Source organism: Motacilla alba, chromosome 1 (assembly GCF_015832195.1).
Source record: "Motacilla alba alba isolate MOTALB_02 chromosome 1, Motacilla_alba_V1.0_pri, whole genome shotgun sequence".
Taxonomy (NCBI): domain Eukaryota; kingdom Metazoa; phylum Chordata; class Aves; order Passeriformes; family Motacillidae; genus Motacilla; species Motacilla alba.
The window spans coordinates 58,393,103-58,416,791 of NC_052016.1; the positions used below are offsets into that span (position 1 = coordinate 58,393,103).

Here is a 23,689-nt window from a genome sequence, read left to right on the forward strand (position 1 = left end):
ATATTGACAGGTGTGAGTGAGTACACACTGAGCCATCTTGAAACCAGGCTGCACTATCATTCTTTAAAGGACATTGGGGGATATATTTTCAAAGCAAACATTTTAGGCATCATTTGAAATTGATGGTGTTTTGACATCTTTTATATAAAAATATAAAACAGGCACAAAGTTAATTAGGCTGCAGTTCCACTGAATGCCCTTTGTGAGTTTTAATTCTTGTCCTGGTGTATGGTACTGCAGAACCATTCTATGGAATAATAATTTTGAAGTTTGCCATTTCCATCTATTTGTTTTGGATAATATGTATGTGTGTGTGTCTGTATAGATGGTTACCTGAAACAGCTTTAATAGTTACACATCCATTTCTCAAAATATTGTGTGTCAATACTGCCTTGCTCAGTAGCAGTGATTTTCATGCACTGATACAAAAGACTACATTTTCAAATTTGGTTATTATGCACACATTTCTCCACTAAATCGGGACTGTGTGTTTTACTTGAATGCTTAATTTTACCATCTGTCTAGGTCAATAAAATAAAAATAAATTGTTAAATAAAGTAATTCACCCAAAGTTTGGTTTCGGCTTCAAATTGAATGAATCCTGCTGTGTGGAATTAAAAAAAAGAGGCTTCTTCCTGCCTTATTCAACTCCATTCCTGTTCCTTATTGCCCATCCATAAAGATTAAAAGGAAGGTGGATCTATTCATCACTGTGACAGATATGAAGAGTGCAGCCCATCCTCCCTCCTTAGAGCAGGTGCTCTACCTCAGTCTTGCTGTGAATCACAGTTTCAAAGGGAGCAGATACCCTGCTGGGCATCAGACAACTTGTGGGTATCCATAATATGATGAATGAAAAAAAGTTCCTTACTGATTCTCAGACATCTAATGCTTGTGCATCCTTGAACTGCTGTGGAGAAGTGGATGGATTGCTGGTCCAGAATATATTTCTTCTCAGTCTTGAAAGGGCAAAGCAGGCCACTGGAAGCAATCAGTTATAAAAGACTGTCTCACCCTCCTCCTTCCAGAAGCTGCTAATGGGAAGAGAGAAGAGGTTTGAGATTCGAAGATTAATATGACATTTGCACTGCATAAAAACACTTACAGCAGGCTGCTACTGGCCACTTTCTGCCAAACTCTTAAAGAGGGAAAGGACCTGTTTCTCCTTCACTGACTCAAAGACCCACAAAATCACAGAATGGCTGAGATGGGAAGGGGGATGCAGGAGGTCACCTGGTCCAGCACCCATGCTCAAGCAGGCTGTCTACAGCCAGTTGCTTAGGACTGTGTTGAGACAACTTTTCACCATCTCTGAGGATGGAGACTCCATCACTTCCCTGATCAATTTGTATCAATGCTCAGTCAGCCTCACCATGGAAAAGGGTTTCTTGATTTCCATATGGAACCTACTGTGTTATAATTAATTACATTAATGAGTAACTTTCTATCCACAAGGTACAGAGTTAAAATTTTGTGTTGCACCTCCTGAATCCCTCCCAACCCCAACCATTCTGTCAGTCTATGTAGTTCTGTAATTGAAACTGGGCATGGTAATAGAAGTCCACTCAAGCTGTGTTGCACTTCTCTTCCAAAAGGAAGCTGTTCACAGGCTACATGAGCTGCCTCACTGGGTCAGCCCAAGGGCCTGTCTGCTTTAGCATTCTGCCACCAGCAGTGGCTGTCTGCATCTTACATCAAAATACAGAAGCCTGAGCAAGCATATTGATTGCTCTAATAACACTCTGTTTCAGCATTTAGGATTTTAACAACTTGAGAGGGTGTTTGAGCTGTCATATTTAATAACCACTGAGGAATTCATCCTTCTAGACTTTATCTAATCTTTTTTGAAGCTACTTGCGCTTTTAGCTTCCATAATATCCTATGGCATTGAGCCTGACAAAGCAATTATATAACCTACGAAGCACTTCTTGTCTTTGTTTTTCTTAAGCCTGCTTAAATGCATAAAGTCACTATGTACTTTACTGTTTATGCTATGAAAAGAGTGGTTAATCATGTCTTTATTCAGCTCCATATCCTGTATGCCTTTGTAGGATTGAGTCATCTCTCCTGGTGTGCCTGTTTGAATCCACACCATCTTCTTCTTGTTTGTTCTCTGATCCTCCATATCTCTGTTCTGCAGAGCTTTTCTGGAGTGTCAAAACCCTCACATTTTGTAGATCCTGTAGAGTACACATATTCAATTTATCAACAAGCTCATTTTTACTTAATTTCTTCCTTCTTCACTTTCATGAATGGTGAGGCACTGAAATTCCCACTAATGGTCTTTTGTAGCCCATGTTGAAATTTTAAAGTAGCAGTTCTTACTTATTTCCTCTTAGTATATTTTATTTGTGGCACAGATCATGTATTTAAGTCCACTTACAAAAAATTAATTTACTTTTTGGTCTGGAATAATGAAACATGAAAGCAAAAAGACTATAGAACAGACAGTAAAGGTCATTCCACCCTTTAACTTTAGGATGATTGAAACAGGGATGGAATTAATGAAGAGATTAGGGTAAAATCTCAGTATTCACTTGAGGTACTTATATGTGGCCTAGATTTCTATCCAATGGAGATCTACTCAACAGAAGCAAATTATTCAGATGTCTCTGATATAGACATCTACCAGATCCCTGTAGGGTCTGGCTAGAATGACTGTAAACCTGGAAATCAATCCATTCTCGTTATGAGATACCTTGTTTTCTAATGGAGAAAGACAGAAGCACACAGTTCCTTTTTCAACTGTCTCACAGTTCTGCCTGTGCACAGTTCCTTTATTTCAGTGAATCAGCTGGAGTTCTAGCAAATCTGGGCCACTCATTCTTAAGCAGTCCTAAATTCTGCTGCAAAACTCTCTTCTCAACAATATGCTATGGAGTTAACTGCTCTTACGTGTGTCCCATTGCCTCTGGTTTTTATAAAGCAGTTCACCTATTTCTCACTAGTACAACAGATGCTGAATATTAGATGCTTGAATTAATTAAGTGTATTTGAAGAAAAGAGCCAAGGATAAATTTAGCAAAATGACTTTCAGAATACTGGAGCAATTGCAGTTTTAGTTTTTGTTGGGTTTTTTTTTTTTTTCTTTTTGTGCAACAGATTCTGTATTGTGTTCCCTCCATTGCTAAAAAAAAAGGTTGTACTGTCACAGTTTCCTTAAAAAGATGAATGATTGAAAAACTCCCCGTTTTAAAAAGACTTTTCTTCCTTTGCGTGGTTCAGATTTGGAGTGAAATGGCAGTTCTGGGTTGGGTGGAAGATTATTGCATGATTTCTTGCCTGCTGTAGAATGGGTAATCTTAACTATGGAATTCCTTCACTAAGGAGCACCTGTAAAAGAAATCTGCCATTTATCTTGCAGGGTTTCTTTTTGTTTTCTTTTTTGTTTGCTTTTGGGTTTTTATTCGTTTGGTTGTTTTTGGTTTTTGATTTTTTTTTTTTAAATCCAGACTAGGGTGGTCTGAATAGCAAACTTTAAATATAAATTAAAGAAAAAAAGAGAATAAAAAAAATGCATCTTTGGTGTAAACAAAACCCTCAAAAATCTGTGGGTAACTCAGGAATGCAGAGAAGGTTATATATTTTTTTGACATGCAGGGCAAAGTTTACTGTAATTTACAATAATCTATTCCCACAATTTTTAATATGTCACTCAATTTCAGGTCTATATGACCTCTATCCCAGGATCTGTATGTGGACTTACTTCAAATGCTGGTGTTTAATTTAAAGTGTTGCCAGTTGTATATATGAAACTATTTGAAATTGAAGAAAATATTACAAAAAAATATGAGCAATTTTTTGTTTTACAATGTAATCTGGAGTGTCTTATACTTTTCAATTCTGATTTCTTATATATTAAATTGGGAATATTAGATAACTCTGCTACAATTATTGGAAGGTTATAAAATACAAAATACTATTTCCTTTTATTTTCTCTTTTCTGTTGGGGATGTCTTTGAGGCTTTCTAAATATAACTGCTACCATAAGGAAGACATTATTAAGATTGTGGAAGTGTGAAAAACAGGATGTGTAAGGGAAAAGGTTTGCTGAAGATGCTTTCTGTTAATAGAAGCTGGTTTACAGATAAAAAAATTTTGTGTACAAGCTAGTCATTGGAAGAAATCACTGCTTGCTACAAGGACAGCAGCTATGACAAGGACTTGGGGACATTGAGCAAGGCAAAAGAAATTTGAGGAGTTTAAATATTTGACAATTATAGACAATTATTTGACGTTTTAGAGCAAATTTCCAGACCCCTTGCAATCAGTTTGTTTTTTCTACTTATTCTAAGAAGTCTATATTCAGCTTCTTACTTGCAGAATTCAAAATATCAGCTCTCAAATTGTGATCTGAGGGCTGCTGGTGTTATGAACTGTCCACAAAACTCCATTAAACATTTAATGATGGCCTCATTAGGTCTGTGGATTAAAAGCTGAGATGTGTGACCTGGGTGTAGTGTTAGCATTATCATGTTCAGGACTCGTGTTGTTCCATGGGTGCTGTGTGGTCTACAACAATTCTGAGAATCAAAACTGGTAAACCTGATATGAAAATTGTCAGCTAGTAATTGAGACGTAATAGCCACAAGTTAATTTTCCAGCTGCATCCAGCAACAAAAAGATAAAGACACATTTAAAAACTGGCTGAGCACTGTATTTTCTGCCCCAGAGGGAAGAAAGCTCTTAATTTCAGCTTGTTTTTCTTTTTGTTAGGTTAGGTTTTTCCACTGTCTAAATTATAGCAATGATAACTGACAGAATCTGAAGTTTCTTTCTATTTTTAAAACAGAACCAGTGAAAACTTAAGAATTAGTTCCTAGACCACTATGGTAATAGAGAGAGTGCTTCTACCTAAAACTAAACCATAAAAATATAACACACATTTAATTGTGAATAGTGAAATTTAAAGGGCAACTCAGTCTGTCTTAGTCCGATATTTTTTTTCCTATGGCTCAAAAACATTGTCATATGTAGTTTGACACTGGTTTAGATTAAAGAAATCACACCCAAATGTAATATTGTAATGACCTGTCTTGTGGTGTATTCAAGGGAAGAGCATTATGCATGAAGAACCAGAGCATTGCTTGTTGTAATTCATATTTATTTTTTCAAAGCATTTTAAACATATTTGCTTCCTCATAAAAGGATTAACTGCTTTACTACATTTCAGTTGAATGGCTTGTTGTAAAATGCTCATATCTATACAATTAGTTAAAACATTACTTTGTTTTGCTTTGCTTCACAAACTTGCTTTGGAATAATCAGTGTTTACATGAACTATATAATAATACAAGATTTAAAGTATTCCTTGTGCATAGCTAACTTTGACAAGTCTTTACTTTCAAATGTTCATGCTGAGCTTAAATGTTTTGCTGTTTTAAATATAAATTAAACAAATGTATAATTCCAAGATACTAATTTGTTTCAATTTACCTTGTATTTTTTAGTTAACTTAAATAATTTTCTTTTTCTTTTATTGTTGTGATCTGTTGTCTGTTTTGTCTGTTGCATGTCCAGGGTTCTAAGGTTAGTATTGCTGCTGTAAGTTTCAGTTTTTTGCATTTTCTAAAATATCTTATTTTTGATCATTTGATATTATGGCTTTTTTTTACCAATATTATTCTTACTATTATTTTCTATAACATACAGTGGAATGTGAATAGGATTATATTAGGTGTAGTAATTAACTTTTCCTGCCTACTTTTAATAACCTAATGCATTGTCAATGATGGTGCTTGCTGTTAGCTCCTGGGCTGATCGTAGTCAGGCCTGTGAGCTAAATTAAGTTATAAATGCAGTTGTCAGTAGAGAAACTCTTTATGTCCTGAACACGTTCTTTGTATGGGAGACTTTTTACTGCTCCTAAATTACACTGAGTAGTTATGGAATGATGATCTGTTCACTTTTCTATGAGTTTTAGAGATACCTCTGTCTAAAATATTGGTGATACTAGAAGGCAGTTTGATCAATAATAGGATTTATTTTAGACGCTATTGCAGTACCTATGTGCTACACTATTACAATACCTATGTGCTGTATTTAACAGGTAGAAATGATGGTAAGTTTGGTGTAAAAAAACTGTCAGTCATTTTTTTCCTCCATGTAGCAGAATTTTAAGGAGATTTTTTTTTAAAAAGATTCTTTGTAATTCAAAGTTTGATAAAATCTTGCTAAAATGCACTAAAGTCTTATACTAAGTGAATTTACTACATAAATTTCTAAAATAAAAAAAAAGCAATAGATATTTTGAGAGGTTTAAGACTGTGATTGGCACAATACAGTTGAAACTTGATAAAAATGAACATCAGGCAGTCAACTGGCTGCAAGTGAGCCTGATGTTATTTCAAGCATGAGTTCAAAGTTCAAGTTTCCATAACCACATATGAGTTTTTCTAGCAGACTGTTATGGCTATAGATTTTTGCAAATATATTATCTTTGGGTGAGTGCTTTCAAAAAATCTTGTTCCAGTCTGCTATAAAAACCCCAGCAACCTATTTTTCCAAAAGGTGGGAGGAACACAGCACAAACTGAACAGGGGAGCCCTGGCCAAAGAATATAGGAGATAGGCTGAAAATCTTTCTTCTGAGAGTTGTCATTTTACTATTTTTCTAATATTATTGGGCATTTCAGACAGATGACAGCCCTTCCCAAATCACTCATGTGACCAACATGCTACATCCTTAAGAGAAATTAAATGAAGGGCTATCTATCACTATGGTGACACATGCCACTTTGTATCTTTCATCTTTCAAAGCAATTGTTTCCTTAATACTGTTTGGCACAGTTTGCACTTTTATAATTTTGGATGTAAAAATATTCCTCAAAGTAAACCATGAATGCAGCTAATAATGTTTTAGGAGTACAGAAATAAACAAAATTTTTGTTCTCTGTATTTTTTATTTCCTTTAAAAGGAAATTACCTTAAGAACACAATTTTTTTCATAAATACTTCTAAGCAAATTAATAAAATTAGAGAAGCACAATGAAAGTACTTTTCAAAGGGATTAAACTGTGTACTCAGAAAGTCTTGCAACTGGAAAGCTTGTTGACAATCAGTAAGAATCAGCTACCTTTAAACAACTTTTAAAATTGTATTTAGGCATATAATTCTGGATGCAGACAAGTATCACACATTCCTGTTTTCAATTTGCCTAGCTCCAGAGGCAAAAGTGTTTAAACAGATATTTTTTGTTCTGGATTAAGCTGACGGTTTCCTCACTTATCTGCCCTGTTAAATACTTGAAGGCATTTGAAAACATGACTCAGGACATCTAAGTGTCTTTTCTGGAGAAAAAAAATTAGTTTGCAGAAATATTGAACTCATTCAGAAATTTTCTGCTGATTCCCACTAAGGAGTCCAACATTAGGAAAGAAACAGCAACTCTCTGGGACAAGTGAGCTGCACGCCATGTCACTTGTCCCTTTTTACTTTCCCTCTGTTGTTGTCATGAGGTAGCAAACAAACTGGAGAATTGGACTCAGTCAGGATTCTATATGCTGTAAGCATTGCAGGGAAAATTAATTCATGGAGACAGAGTGCAAAACTGTATGTTTTTTCCCCACTCCACTCCTCACATTTGTTTATATGAAAGAACATAAAAAAGTAAAAGCTATACACAGAGTAATTCCTTTAATCTGTTACCTCTTTGCGTAGCCTATGGAAGAAAGTAAGAATATGTTGCACCCTTTTACACCATGCATTGTTTTATTATCTGCCCTTACTTTGTCTTTATGTAATTGTTAATAACTTTCTCATTAATATTAGACCTTTTCTCATCTATTACAGCATGTAAATGTAAATAATTCTCTCACTCTTCATGCTGCTTTACTTTGAATTTCACTCACAGCTTATGTTAATGGTATCAATAGGAGATTTTAAAATAACTTTTCAATTTATCTGCCATTAAGCATAACAATTTAGATTTCTATGTGTGTGTGCGGTCTTTATATTTCAGTTGTGTTCAAACTGTTTAATTCAATTATCTCCTTTTAAAGACTGAATTGGAAAATATTGAAGTGACACAAGGAATGTCGGCAGAGACAGCAGTAACGTTTCTCAGCCGTCTGATGGCTATGGTTGATGTACTAGTATTTGCCAGTTCTCTAAATTTTAGTGAGATTGAAGCTGAAAAAAACATGTCGTCTGGAGGTCTAATGCGACAGTGCCTAAGGCTTGGTAAGTCAACAGACAGGATGTATTAAATAGTTACTTACAGATCAATGAGTTGCGATGGATCAAATAGTGACATGTGCAGGAAAGGACCTTGTAGGTAGAGCTTGATGTAATAAAGTAAAAATCCTATTTATTATTTATTGATCTGATATGTTTTTAAGGCCAGTTCAATTTAGTCATAAGAAAGACATGTCTGAAAATATTCTTTCTTATGTAGTTCCAGTTGTATATATTCAGGGAGAGTAAAAATATTAAATTTGAGTAAGTAAACAGATGATTTTTTTTTCTTAAAGCTGCTTTGCTACCTCCATGTTGCAGTTTTTCTTATGCAAGTCTCTATGGATTTGTAGGACTCTATGGGCTATGTAAAATAAATTGTGCAGACACTGTAGATCTCAATATATATTGCAACAGTATGGCATTTATCTTCACTGTTTACTGTTATTCATACCACCTGTTGTGATACTGATAATTTTACTGCTCCTGGTATAAAATTTGTGGGTTATTCTCAATTCTCAATTTTTTAATCAAATTTTCAATTACTGCCTGCTAGTAATGAGTGCTAATTGTTGTTCTAAATATAAAATTGAAACAAATATTCTAGTTTGTGGCATTTTCCTTTCTTCTTTTAGTTTGTTGTGTGGCTGTGAGGAACTGCTTAGAATGCCGGCAACGGCAAAGAGAGAGAGTAAACAAGACGTCATTAATTGGCGGTAAAACGCAAGATGCTCTTCAGGGTGTAACAGCATCAGCAGCAACCAAGGTAACTGAGCCTTACGTAACCAACAGCAATGATGGCAAGTCTGAAACACTGGCTTTTTAGGATCAGAAAATAATTGTAACTGCCTTCTCAAATATTTGGCAAAAGCTTAGGTTTTTCCTCTTAGCTGGTTCATGGTAAAAGTGTGTGAGGAGGCTAATTTGAAAGATGAAAACCTTGATGCAGGAGTCTGACTTTAGCAATTCTAACCAGCTTTTGCACTCTTGCTTGGCCTACTTGAAAGAACAAGTTCCCTTACTCATCTCTGTCATATATACCTGCATAGATTTTTTTATTTCCTCAAGGTACTCTCCACTTTTGATGAAATCCTGCAATTGCATCTCTGTTGGTGGAATATCTGAGTTCCAATAGCTTCAACAGATCTTTAAATGCATATTAGGCATCAGTATTTACTATCTGCTTTTAGAAGTGAATTTTATTGGATATTCAGTTGCAGCCTAGTTTTTCCTGTGTCTTTAATTCATTATTCTTCTTATTCTTATTCTTATTCTTCTTCTTTATATATATATATATATATTTAGCTTGTTCACAGCTTTAAGACTTTGGGGATACAGAAATAAAAATGTGAAATAATTTGGCGGAGCTCATGACTAAAATAGAAGACATTTCACTATGTAAAGAATCCCTTCTTTTTTGCTATTATATTTTCATTACTGAATCAGGTTTTTTTCTTCTCTAAAGACTTTTTCAAATAGCTGTTACGAAGTTAGTTCCTTTCACAATATTATTTCATTAAATCTCACAAACACATTACCTTTTTCAATATTGTTGTGTTCAATGCAAGCAAAATCACTAAAAGGAGACTTTTAGGTGTTCAGGCCTCACTTTTAGTACATTTTATTTTTTAAAGGACACATGCTATTCTATCTTTTTTAAATAGTAGCAGTCTATAGTAAAATGAACAGTAAAATTAACATTTATTTAGGTAAACATGTATTTAAATATCAGTAAAATTAACATTTATTTTATATTTCTGTTCAGCATTTTCAAACATAACATGCATATTAGAAATAATTTATGGTTCTGTTATGAAGAAACTATAATCTGAAACAAACTTTTGTGTGAAAATTATTATCTTAACTCTGTCTAGGGATACAGTTGTTCCAAGCTACTAGAAAGATATAACAACTTATATCTAAATATCATTAAGACCATAATTCAAAGCATCACTTGATTTCTAGAGCCCTAATCTGAGTACTATGTGGAATATCATCTAAGATTAATATAATAGCTAAAAATAATATGTCAAATTAAGGTTCTAACAGAAATGCTTTGGTATTTTGAGGGGACCAAAAAAATCTCACTACTTTTTATTTTTAGACTCCCCTTGAAAATGTCCCTGGAAATCTTTCTCCCATAAAAGACCCTGATAGGCTTCTTCAGGATGTTGATATTAATCGTCTACGAGCAGTTGTTTTTCGTGATGTGGTGAGTAATGTGTGCTGTAATTCTTACTTCTGCAAAATCATCATGTGTGCTGTAATTCTTACTTCTGCAAAATCATCACTTATGTTTTGAAAGAGATTTTGATTGTACTCAAATTAAAAATATCCCTCATGTGTGGCACTTCAGATATTATCTGCAAACTCTCTGCTTGTGACATTGTAACTATCAGCCACCTTCTGCACTTAAAAATTATATTGATTGAGCTATTTGAGATTAGTAGTTAACTGTGTTTAACACTCAGCCTTAATCTTATACTAGCCAAATAAACACAGCCAAGATAAATCAGTTAAACCATATGTTGATTAAAATTGTATTACTAAAGGAGTCAACTATTCATCCAACCAGGATAGAAAGAAGAATTAGTATATATGTTACAGATATGCAGCAAATCAGTTTGTAAACACATTTCTCACTTCTGCTGAGCACATTTATGTATGTAAACATGTTTTAAAATGTTTTTCAGCTTTTTCTGCAATGGATTTTTAGCACAAAGCTGCACCACAGTATACTTTTTTTTGAATGTAGTGCAATAGGAATTATTACTGTATACCTGCAAGTACATCGTCACATTTAAATTCTCCAACCTGAGTTCAAAGAGGCAATATTCTGTCACCTATTCTTTTTCTTAACTAATGGAGAAAAGAATACAAGAAAGCATATCTCTGGAACTTCTATGAAAGAAACTAATAAGAGAATTTCTAGTTATTTTAAGACTTGCCAAAACATTCAGCCAGTGTTAAATAACACTCAGAAAACATGGAAAACAAACACTAGAACTCTAATAGAAAGTACATACTTGTGAAATTGAGAAAAGATGAAACCACTATAGGAGTAGATAGAAACTAAAGTTTTAATTTTATCATGTTAAGTTTTATATGATAATAGTAATAATAAAAGACATCTCAGTTGAATTAGAGCAATTTAATCTCAATCAGGATAATATCTAAGCCACAGATGGCAGTTTCCCTTGAACAGCAGATTATGTGGGATGAGAAGAAAAGAAGACAGCAAAGTTATAGTGGTCTTGGCTTTCACTTAAATCAGTCCTGAAAACCTAGGATTCCTGCTGACATCTTCTGTGTAAGGGGAAATCAGAATGTAAAAGCTATTTCTGGAAGAAAAGCACGGTACATTCTCCCTGCTATTATGTATTACCAGAAGCTGTTATGCATGCTTATGCATCCAGCGTCAGCTAGAGAAACATCAGTGAGTTTAGATTTCCCTCTCAGCAATTGTACCCCTTACCTCCTTCTGTCAGGGGCAGTCACAGTCTCATCCTTGGGACAGCAGAGGACAGTTGCCCTTGCTGCCAGGAAGCCTTTAAAGCACTCTCAGAGTAGAGTCAGGCCTCTGTTTTGAATATTCCATTGACTCCACAGACCCTGAGATTTGTGTAGTTGCTGAATTACCTCCAAAATTCAGTATTTACCATGTGCTCTGTGTGTGTACTCCACTGAAAATCCACTCAGCCTTCTGCATTATCCATTTCCTGCTATGCTGGCAGAAGCAGCATTTCAGAAAGGTATTAAAGGTATTAACTATTAAGGCTTGTGATGTTCTTGTAGAAAAATTCCATGAAAATATTCAATATTCTAGATGCCTTTCTTTTCCCCTGGCACAGGACGACAGCAAACAAGCTCAGTTCCTAGCTTTGGCTGTGGTTTACTTCATCTCCGTCCTGATGGTCTCCAAGTACCGCGACATCCTGGAACCACAGCGAGAAACTGCGAGGTCTGGGAGCCAGGCAGGTAGAAATATCAGACAAGAAATAAATTCACCAACAAGTACAGGTAAATTTGTTTTCTTCAAATGTTACGTGATTTTTTTTTTTTTTTAGAGCTGTAATTATTTGACTACATAGTATTTTTAGTGAGTATCTTAAGATCCTAATAGGAAATTATGTACTACTTTCTTCCATTAAAATAATTTTTAGTTTTAAAATATATTGGTATATTTCAGGTATTCTCTATGCTTGCTCATAAGGTATTACTAATTTACATTTGAATTTTTTTTGTGTTTTTATTTTTCTTTGATTTGAATTTTAAAAAAAACAGGGTTCCTACTGGAGTTAAAATTGTAAAGGACAAGGTAGTTCACCAAAAATCTTCCTGAATCTCTTATGTGTTAGGAAGAACAGATATCTTTATACCACAAAAATAATAAACAGAGAATACAGCTGCTTGCCCTCATGAGCTCCCTTTGTTTGAGTGAGGAAGTTTGTGAAAGGGTATTAATGGAGGACTGAGTGCTTTCTTGGAGTCCTGCTGTATTGGTGCCTGCATTTAAAAGCCAATGGTAACAATAGAATAAAAAACATTGCTATTGCCTTCTTGACTGAACTGTTTGTGATCTATTTTAGTAGTGGTTTTACTGGTATGTGTTCTTCAGCCCGAAAGGAGGGAGTCTGTTAGGTCTGAGGACCTGTTAGAAATGAGGGATGCAAGCCTTACCCCACTCTGTTTCAAATATTTTGCATTAGTCCAGTATTTTTTTTCCAAGTCTGATTGGATTGATTATAACTGTAGCTTCTGCTTTAAAAGAGTTGAAAACAGGAGCTGCATTTCTTTGTGTATGTTTTTGTTCTTGTATTGATCTTTAGTTGCTTTCTTCATTTATGGAGTTGCCAATTTTCATTCTTCATAGAATTTTCTTCCAATTTGTGTTATATTGATATTTAGTCATCATTTTATGATTCATCGTGCTGTTTTAATTTGCTACGTTTACGTAATTTTCTGAAGTCAATGTGCTTGTAGGCTTCCCATTTGAAAAATACTACATAAATGTAGTCAGTTCAGAGAAATCATTTTTTTTTGCCTTCCTGGTTTAATGTTATGGTTCTGAACTAAGAAACTGCTACTTTCATCCATTATTGTCTTGCCTATTTGCTTGTATATATCTATCTATCTGTGTCTCTTTTTCCCTATAAATGTTGCTCTTAAAGTGCCCAAATAATAGGTATGCTGTTTCCTATCTCTCGATATGGAAATTGGGGTTTTTTTTCTTTTAGAAATGCCTTTTTTTTTTTTTTTGTTGGTAATACCATATTTGCATGTTTCAATGAGATAGGATATCTGTCATGGATCCACAGTGGACCAGGCCACACATGAATACTAGCTGGCTCACATTTGATTCCATGATTTTCTCCACAGTTGTGGTCATACCATCTATCCCTCACCCAAGTTTGAACCATGGATTCCTTGCCAAGTTAATTCCTGAGCAGAGCTTTGCCCACTCATTTTACAAAGGTAATATTAACATCATCTCCTAACCTGTTTGGGTGTTCTTATTTAATGTAATGCACTTCAAGAACTAAATGTGATGTTACTGTTGATAAATAAGTATACGCCTCAGGTTACATGGAGATCAGACCTGATGATACCTTTAAAACTTTAACTTCCTGCCTACATTTTTCTAAAAAGTCTCTCTCCCACTTTCACTACAATTTATTATCTTTAATTATCATAAAATAAAATGAAACAATTAAATTTTAAAAAGCCAAAAAAACATTCAGGAGAAGGGAATGGATATAGGAAAATTTAAATGCTTTTGGTTTGTGGTTATTCTGCTACAATATTAGGCCCATAAAAATAAAATCAGGCCTGTTTTGGAAATATTGCATACCACATGAAGTATAAAGCAGTTTTGTAGTATTCCCTTTCCCTGTATCTTTTCCTGTTCTTTTGCCTTCTTTTCTTGCTTTTTTTCTTGCCTTCCTGATGGTATGTAAACCTCTGATACTGTATGTGAATTATTTATGCCTGTTACTTAATGTGCTGTGCTGTGTTTCTATTGAAGGAAACCAATTTTTCTAGCAAAGCAACTATTATATGTTTTGGGCCTGATTTGTTTTGTTTTGTTTGTTTGTATGTTTTAATAGATACTCCATGAGGTAGGAACATGGGGGGATTTTGTCATTTCTTGAAAAAGAGAGGGTTACCTGAATGTACCTTTAGCCAGGTTTGCATGTACATTTCCACAATTATTTGCATGCAATGTGCTGTAAACACAGAATGTAAAAGGATTTGAAAAATTTAATCTGATGAAAATGTCCTTGGTACAATTTTGTAAGATCTCACAGGGTAAAAATACCAATTTATAAGAAGCATACGTGATTTAGAATGCATCCAGTTAATAAAGAACAGAAAAGTTAACATCCTACTTCAGTAATAAGGTGACTTATGCTTTTCATATGTTGTTCTGGGAGTATTCTGTTAAAATACTTATTGCATCAGCTTAAGCTATTACTATGTTAATCTGGCATTTCTTGAGCTTTGATGTGTGTATGCATGTATAAAGTTGATGTGTGTATGTATAATATAAATTGCTTTAATTTTTAACAGCGTGTAAGCCAGGGTTTGTAATTTTGATTCATAAGATTATTGTCTGCCATATAAAGAAGAAAATATTTTTTATTGCTCAATTTTAATATTGTTATCTATTGTACTTGTTTTACCTTGAGTTCGAGTAAAATAGTTTTGGTTTTGAAATAGTTGAATAGAGCTACATTAAAAGTGTGAGCAGGTTAGAAAGAAAAGTGGCTTTAGAAATAAATTATTCAGTAAAGGAAATGTTATCTGTGGTTAGTTATTTTATTTGTTGATATCATCAGATCTTTAAGGGTTTTAACTGTCTGAGGTCTCAGTCTCATACTCTTTACAGCTTCACCCATTGGAGGAAAAACAATTCCACTTTCTATATTGTGAACACAGTTCCTCAGTTTTGAACATCAGCAAAAAGTTAAATGAAAAAAAATTGCAAGTGCTGTCAGAAAAGGCCAGAAGTCAAAACATATTTGTCATTTCAAGAGAATCTTTCATTCCAGTGGATAAGCCAATTGGGTTTTTTTCAGTGACCTGACTTGCTCTCAGATGTTGGCAGCTAATTTAATTTTTGAATATGATTTTAAATTTTAAGGTATTTTTACGTAATACAAAGTGATTTAAAGTGGCCTTTAAAATTAACAACACATTTTTACAGCAAAGTCCTACTTATTAAAAATTTCTAGAAATTTGATTGTTACCTGGAAGTGAAGACATATTTCCTTCATTCCATATGACACTAGATGGATATAAAGAATTTTTTCTTTGTTTATCAAGCAAGTAGTATCATAATTGATAGGACTGTACAGGAAAAGATCTCTTTAAGGATTGACTCCTTAGAAGAAAACCATTTCTCCATTTTTAGTAGAATCTAATTATCTGACCAGGAAATTTAGCAGGGGAAATGATAAGATAGAATTAATTATATTACCAGTATTTAAGATAAGGATTTTGTTCTTAGTGAAATTCTGACTTTTTTTTTTTTGTTCCATTTTGTAGAGCAATATCTTTAGTTAAAATTCATTTAAATCTGTGTGAGACCCTACTTGTCTCAAATACATTACAGTATGTGATCAGCGAATGCTTCCTATGAGAAACTGCAGCTGCTGTCAAGTTTGGGTTATAAGAATTTTAGCATCATTTTATTTGATATGAAACTCTTCTGTTATCATCATAAAAATATTAAATTTTGCCTTCTTTACTGATATTACTGGATATAAATAAAAGATGGTATGGAAATAAAAGACCTTAAAATATATTTTGCAGGGAAATATAGTCTACCCTTACTTAAAATGTTTGTACACAGCAAAATAATGTTTCTTTTACTATTATTCATACATTCCTCATAAGCTAGGTGTTATCTTATGGTGTTTGAAGGAAAAAGGTCACACCCAGGAAGGAAAAACTATTACAGTAGTGTCCATGACTACCATTTAACAAGAAAAATATTTATTTCTTTATAACATTCTATACCTCTATATTTATTTTTCATTCTGACCTGATCCATGGGGAGAGAAAAATATATCTGTATCTGTAGATTTACTCTCATCATAAGTTTGTTGAAAGTGCTTATGTTTCTCCTCCTTGTTTCCAGTAACTTTAAAGGGTCTTCAGTACTTCTAAATTTGTCAGTGTGTAGTCAGACAAAGCAGATCTTGCAAAATCAAGAGAAAGTTCTCTCTCTTCAATTTAGGTCATATATAGCATTACACTTTGAAGTAATTCATTACTAGAGTCTCAAGGGAAATGGCAGATCAGAACTTTTCTCTTGAATCTGAAGGTTTTCTGAAAAACACAGTCCTACAAAAGTAAATGCTGCAGACTTGCTTCTTCCTGTTCAAAATATCAAAGAATTAATTAAATTTAAAATTAATAAATTTAATTAAATAGGGAGATTTAGTAAAGATGAGAATAACATTAAAAATTATTGACCAAAACCTCTGCACTGGATTTTCAGGGTTTTGTCTTAAAATCATCAGTCATGCATGGGTTCTACTTTCTGGAAAATATTAGTAGTGAATCAGTATTTGAGCTAATCATCTTCATCTCCCTTAAAATAGGTGAAGAGAAGTTAGGGCACATTTAGGGTACAGTTCATGTGACCTGCTTTGAGATCTACTCGTCACTAGAAATGCCAATCTTTCTTCACTCACTGAAGCTGTCAGAGCTGGTCTGTCTTGGTCAGATCAATCCTGACTCCTGTGACATGGCATAACTGAACTCCAGACACAAACACTGGTTTATGACAAAAGCTGCAATCAAATTCTTTGATGTCAGGCACTTAATCCAATAATGACATTACGTGTCTTAGTAATATCCCCATCCACATCTATAATTGTTTTACATATATGTTCATAGATATAGCTGTGTTAGTCAAAACATCATTAATGTCCATTTACTGGTTAGCAAGAGCTACCCTTGTGAGCTTAGCACAAAATGCCAAAATTTTCATTTCTGAAATTTGAGCAATTGGAATAGCTTAGAAATTTTTTTTTCTCCATTGATTTCTCTACTTAGATAAGGATATTTTCCCGAAATTGGTATGAACCAATTTTGCTCTGTGTTATGTGATGTATCTGGAAGATATGGAACTAGAGATGCAAAAACTAAGAGCAGCCTTTTCTCTTACTAGGCAGAGAGTAATCAGTACATATTTTAAGAGAGAAACACCTTTTCATCAGAATAAGAGGAGAGATAGAGGAGCATGGTATCTTCTGTTAATAACAGCTAATAAGCCTTACCATGTAAAACTGAGTAACCTTTTCAAATTATAGCCACCAATTTCAAGTAGATTTAGCTATAGGGGTCAGGATCACTTGAAATGAGTTTTTCGACTTCTGGTTGCAATTGAAGCTGTCCTTGCTTACCTTGAAGGTTTATCGGACTATTCATGTCAACAGTGTTTCCACATCTCCAACAGTAGAAAATGTTAGTATTTTTTTTTCCTTTTTACACTTCAGCTGGCCTCCCGTAAATTACTGAGAACACAATTAAAATTAACGAAGCAATGAGTAGATATTTTCAGTAGAAAATGGATGTTTCCATTTGCATTATTCAGGAGTGTTTCAGAAATGAAAGTAGGGCAACAATGCAATTTAGCTTATAATATATTGTGTGAAGCAAATCAGTATGCAGGTTATCAGAAACTTCTATCAAAAATTGATTGACTTTTCCACTTGCTTGCTATCACTGCCTGTATTTTTCCCAAAGCACTGTAAATTAATAGATTTCTTAAAGATATGTGGTGCAGATGGACTGGAAGCTATTGATTTATTTTTCTTGACAGAATGAACTGTATTAAAAGGTTGCAGAAATGGTTTTCTCTTTGAAGACAAGTAAAGTATGCAGTTTTTCAGGTCCCCTAGGTATATAGTACTCTGGGAATTACACTGTTGTTTGTATTTCTAATGTAGTAGCATAGAGATTTCCAGACTATTTTTAAACTATTTTGTATGAGGATGACAGCCTAAGTATACAAAGTGGACTAAAGGACGAATTTCCATTGCCTGTGAAAATATTCTTTGCCTCACAAAGTCCTGACAAAACTCATGTCTCCATCCTCCTCAAAATCTGGTTGTATATATATTTCCAAGAAAGGAGAATGCTATAAGGAGCATGGGTGATATTCATGATTAACATAAAATTCCGATTCTATTGAATTTCTGCCTGCTGCTCAAAATAATCATACTGCTCTTCTGATAAAACATATCCTCCTTATTCCAACTACATCTGAAAAGACGGGCATTTGAAGATCAAGAGATAGTGATGAATACATCTTAATCTATTATTTATTGCCTTTTACTAGCTACTTAAGGCATCATAGGAGATGTTTGCACATATATTTGATTATTAATTGATCAGTAATTATGTATGCATGAAGCAATTGTAATAGGGATTATTTTATTTTCATTTGTTTTAAAAGATGAAAACAGATTTTTAAACAGACTTTTAAACAGATGTTCTAAAAGGTTTTTTAAAAAACTTTCAGTTTTTTAAAAAGTAGTACTTAAACCAAAATATTTTAATATGTTTCCTTGTCTATATGAAACATTTTCTGTGCTCCACTGTTAATTTTTGTTGCTGGATGCTGTAACCTATTGTGAGAGATTTTTTTTTAAATTTCATTTATAAGAAATGTCTAATCACAAAACCACCATCTTTCTCAGCATACATCAGAAATACAGATATCATCATAAGTACCTCCAAAATAATTTATTTTTAAATTTTGTGTTTGAGTTTACACAATAAAAAATAAATGAATGAAAATATAAACTGAAAAAACTAGGGAAACTCACCTAGGGAAAAAAAACATATTACCATATTGTTCCCAATTTCCATTCGGGTTTTGTTTCATAATGAAAATACCTGGTTTACTCTAAAGTATTTTATTTCAACTTCTCATTTTCTTATTTTTATTTTATCTTTTTCATATATTTTAGTTAATACCTTGGTAATGCTTTGGCTTAAGACATTTTGTTTGGCAGCCAGGTAATCAATCAGACTGATGTCTTATCCATCAAACACTGAGTGAAAGACCTTTTAGTAGTAAAGAAGAATTAAGACATTGATTAAAGACTGCCTAAACAGATCAAAAGGTTGTGTCTGTCATAAATGGCTCTTTCAGTGTCCTTTCTATGGTCAAGGTAGGTATGGTCTGCCTTAATGACTGCTGGAAAGGAAAAAAATGATAAGACTTTTGAGCAATTTGAGCACATAGAAGAAATTTCCAAAGAACAAAAAGAGAAGACATGCACTTACGCATGTCCAGCTGTGAACAGAGGCTGATGATAACTGTCCACTTCAATCACTTCCCAATCTTGATTTCCCCACCCCAAGTCTCTCCTCCTCTATTCCTCTCCCATTTCAGTGTCTCTCTGGTTTTCCTGGTTGACAGCTGCATCACTTCTCCTCACAAATCCATGGTGGCTAAAAGGAAAATTCTCGACCTTCTGTCTTAAATCTCCTGTACCAAAATCTATGCGCTTCCAATTGCCAACTCACTACAGAGTATTTCCTATCTGACTTTCCTCAGTCCCCTCATTTTCTGCTGTGTTCCTTCTGCCCTCAGCCACACACATACCCTGAGGTATCCTGCTTGTGGCTTTTCCTCTTGCCATCCAGAAGCTGCCATGGCATGTGCTCTACTTCCACTCCTTTGTGTGCCTATGTAGCAGCATGCTGTTAGACAGCTGAATCTGCACTGCTGCGTTGCTGTTCTTGTGGAAGGAAAGGGACAGTGTTTGGTCGGGCAGGAATTTCAGAAACTTAGATAAATATGTTGGCTAAATACAGATGCGGGCTAAATGCAGACTGCATTTATCAAATGTTTTTGTAGATAAAAGACTGATAGTGAAAGAATGTAAAATGGTAACCCTAAGCCAGGCTCTTTTCCCCTCACATTTTAATAATATGGTTTACAAAGAAACTTGTTTAAAATATTTCAGAACAGCAAATGAGTTCTGCTCTCAGTGTTGTTCATGTTAATTTGCCTCAGAAATAACAGAACTTCATGAAGTCTTTTAGTGGCACATGACCAAAATTGCCTATTAATGCATGGTTACATGAAGACTAATACCAGCCAAGCTGCCAAAGTTCTAGACCATCTAGATTCTACATGGTTGGGCCATGATCAGGATCACTATAAAGGGAATTTTTACTCTGGTAAAAAAAATTTCACAGAGAAATAGAAATGCCAAGAGAAGAGAAGGTCCTGAGTAGCAGATAGAGAGCAGCTTGGAATCTGAATGCTTCTTTCAGGGGATCTCTTCTCACTGTTGTGCCTCAACCTCCAGGGACATATCTATTCTTGCTCATTCTTGCTTACTTCTCTCAATGTACTTTTTAATCTGACCCTTATTACTCTTTGATTCTGTTCCCATATTTAGTTTCTCATCTCAGTTTAATTGTGCTGCTCCTTGCACTAATGAAAACTAGTAGACTGATATTGCAGGGAAGAATTTTTCCACTCTGTCTTTTTGGCCTTGAGTTTAGGAATTGATTAGTTGACTCTTCCACCTATTGAGGAAGCTGTAATATCACTGCCTTCTTGGAATTGAAAGCATTTACAGCTTGTAGGGTGCTGTTTCTGGAGGTTTGTACAAAACTACAAAGGGTTTATAAAAGGCAGCTATTAAGGTTATCACCAGTGCTTTAAGATAGCTATGCAGAAAACAACTCATAAATTTTTCAATGCAAATGCAGAAAAAGTTGGTGGCAAGTCCTACATCAAGATTGACCAAACCCTTCCACTGCCAAATGTTTCTCTATTGTTTACAGCAGAAATAACAATTACTTGGGATAGTATTGCTTTCCAATATTTTATCAGTCATATTGTAAGCAATTAAAAAAAAAATTTTCATTCATCTTACTTTTGAAAAATTTCAGCACATTTTTATCTAGTAGGGAAGTTTAACACTATGAAAGAGACAAGAAGATTACAGGAATATCCACTTTATTTTTTTTTCCACCTTTTTAAAGTAAATAAATATTAAAAGTGTGATTTGCGTCATCATTTTTTATAATGACAAAATTGTGTGTATTTGCCTTACATATGAAATGGCTCATTATTAGGTTAATAAACAGGGGGAGTGTGGGTTGTAGTTTTTACCCATATGGAAGCAGTGCAAAAGCTATTTAGGTAACTCAGTAGGTTAAAACAATTACAATACACTTCATAAATCACAAGCAAACAAGATATTTTATGGAAGGAGCGTGACGGATGAGGTCACCAGATATACAATATGTCATTTAGTTAACTTAGGCCCATATTTTTCCCATAATGTATTAGATGAACTCATTAGTTAGAATGAAAAACAGTAAGAAGGAGGCATCTGGCTTCCAACTGCCTGTTTCTGACAGGGTTAAGATCACTAGATCTAGTAATGATTCTGCTTTGTCTACTGACATGGCCTTGCGCTGTAGAAAACTGATGAGGTTTGCTGAAAATTTAGTGTCTTACTGTCACAGTGTTAGGACGTGGACAGATGCAATCAGTTGAGGCTTTGCTTCTGTTCATGTTTAGCATTTTGTTAAGTTGCTTTAAGTATTTAGTATTTTACAAACTCATAGATGTTTCAGGTTTAAGATTTTTCTAAATCACTTTATGAATCAATATTTATTTCTGCATTCACAAGGCAACAGAAGTGCTAAGACATGGTGTAAAAGAACATGGAACAGAACTTAAGTTTTATAACTAAAACTGGTTGGGTTTTGTGACCTATGCTGAGAAGTTTACCATTTACCTAAAATAATATTAGTAATAATAGTAATGCTGATCAAGAAGGTCTTATAATATATCTTTTCACCCATATTTGTGTGGATTTCAGACATCCTAATTTGCCAGGAATCTTGCCTGAAAGGTAGTTAAGAAGTCTTATCAGTTGTTAAATTATTTTTTCTTAAGGCACTAAATGTAAATATTCATTTACCTTGTTTGATGTTTTAAAAATGAGATAATGCACTCCACTTAGTTTTTAGATATTGTTATTCATAGTGATAAATCAGACTGAGCTGAATTGGCTTGGTGTAGCATATTAGTATTTGGTACTGGAGGCACAGCAAAAAAAAGTAAAGATACAAATCTGATTTTTGTGTAAATCAAGTATCCATACAATCGCCTGAATTTAGATAACTTCCTTTGGTATTTTAGCCCTAAATCCTTTCAATTAGTGTTGTTAAAAGTAGTCCTTTCAATAGTATGTCATACTGAAATTTTATGTCCACAAATATAATTTTACTTCCATTTTTAGCATCAAATGACGCAGGCCTCCCAGCATTTTATTTTCATTTGGGAACAAAGGTTTGCAAGTCACCTGCTGATTAATTAAGTACAGTCCTATTTATAGCATCTCAAGATTAGTTCTGTTTTTTTTAACTTGCTATGTTGATTGGAAATCTTCTACATAACCTTAATTATATATTGATGACTGTCACTTTCCAAATTAAAATTTATTCATGGTGAGTTTGCACTGGTTTTCTCATACCAGCCCTGCAATCTCTTTTTTTTTGTTGTTGTTGTTGTTGTTTTTGTTTGTTTGTTTGTTTTTGGGGGTTTTTTTTTGTTTTTTAATTTTCATATACAGCTTGTGATAGCTGTTGTATAACTTCTCAGTATTAGTTTGGCCAGACTATGTCCCCAAACTCTTTTCTGCAACATGGATCGCTGTGTATCTCCATAGTGGCACTTCCACGTTTCTCAAATATGAAGGCATACACAATATTCCATAATGAATTGTGGTTGTGATATTTTGTGAAAATCCCTTTGCTAGGATTTTCTTCTCCTGAGAAGCTGAGAAGGCCTCAGCTTCAAGTGTAAACAATTTGTTATCTGCTACTGTGGAATGCAGCAGGTGCTTTCTCGATTGGTCAATGTGGGATGTTTCTACTTGGTGGCCAATCGAGGAGGCAGCAGCTCTCGGATTCTCTAGGAGTCACAGAACTTTGTTATTCATTCTTTTCTATTCCTGTCTCGCCTTCTGATGATTCTTTTCTCTCTGTTCTTTGTAGTATAGTTATAGGGTGGTCTTTTTAATGTAATATATATCATGATATAATAAACCAGCTTTCTAAAATGGAGTCAAGACCTCTCCTTCCCTTCACCAAGTCCAGACTGCCCAGAAGACCTGCGGTAATAATGAATTCTTCCAGAGCCTCCTCTAATGCTGTTAATGCTTAGCTGTTGCAAAACATTCAAAAAAGTTTGGAGCCACATTTGCCTTTTCTGTGAGATTATTGTATTGGCAACTAAATAGTTACCCACTAATTGAAGTATCCAAATCCTTCTCTTCAGTCATTTACCAAAGATGAATTCCAGTTATAATGGGAAGGTCTTTGATCTTCGCTAGATACAAAGCTTTTCACTATTAAATGTAATTTGCAGTTCTGCCATAATGCCTTCTTATAATGGTGCTTCTATAACCATCAGTTGTACCTCATAACTTTGTCATCAGCAAATTTAGCCACAATGT

General features: G+C 34.2%; 1 protein-coding gene across 14 annotated transcripts in view; it reads left to right on the forward strand.

The window, feature by feature from the left end:
* The window catches only part of NBEA (neurobeachin), a 455,021-nt gene that overhangs the window by 147,609 nt on the left and 283,723 nt on the right, over positions 1-23,689 (forward strand). For 5 of the 14 annotated variants that reach the window (XM_038127945.1, XM_038127964.1, XM_038127973.1 and 2 more), the window contains exons 25-30: positions 5,521-5,544; positions 8,000-8,180; positions 8,810-8,940; positions 10,279-10,386; positions 12,026-12,194; positions 13,554-13,649. In XM_038127945.1, the coding sequence (XP_037983873.1) occupies positions 5,521-5,544; positions 8,000-8,180; positions 8,810-8,940; positions 10,279-10,386; positions 12,026-12,194; positions 13,554-13,649 (709 nt within the window). The remainder of the gene's footprint in view (positions 1-5,520; positions 5,545-7,999; positions 8,181-8,809; positions 8,941-10,278; positions 10,387-12,025; positions 12,195-13,553; positions 13,650-23,689) is intronic. The other 9 variants (XM_038127956.1, XM_038128031.1, XM_038128004.1 and 6 more) reach the window with 4 other exon arrangements.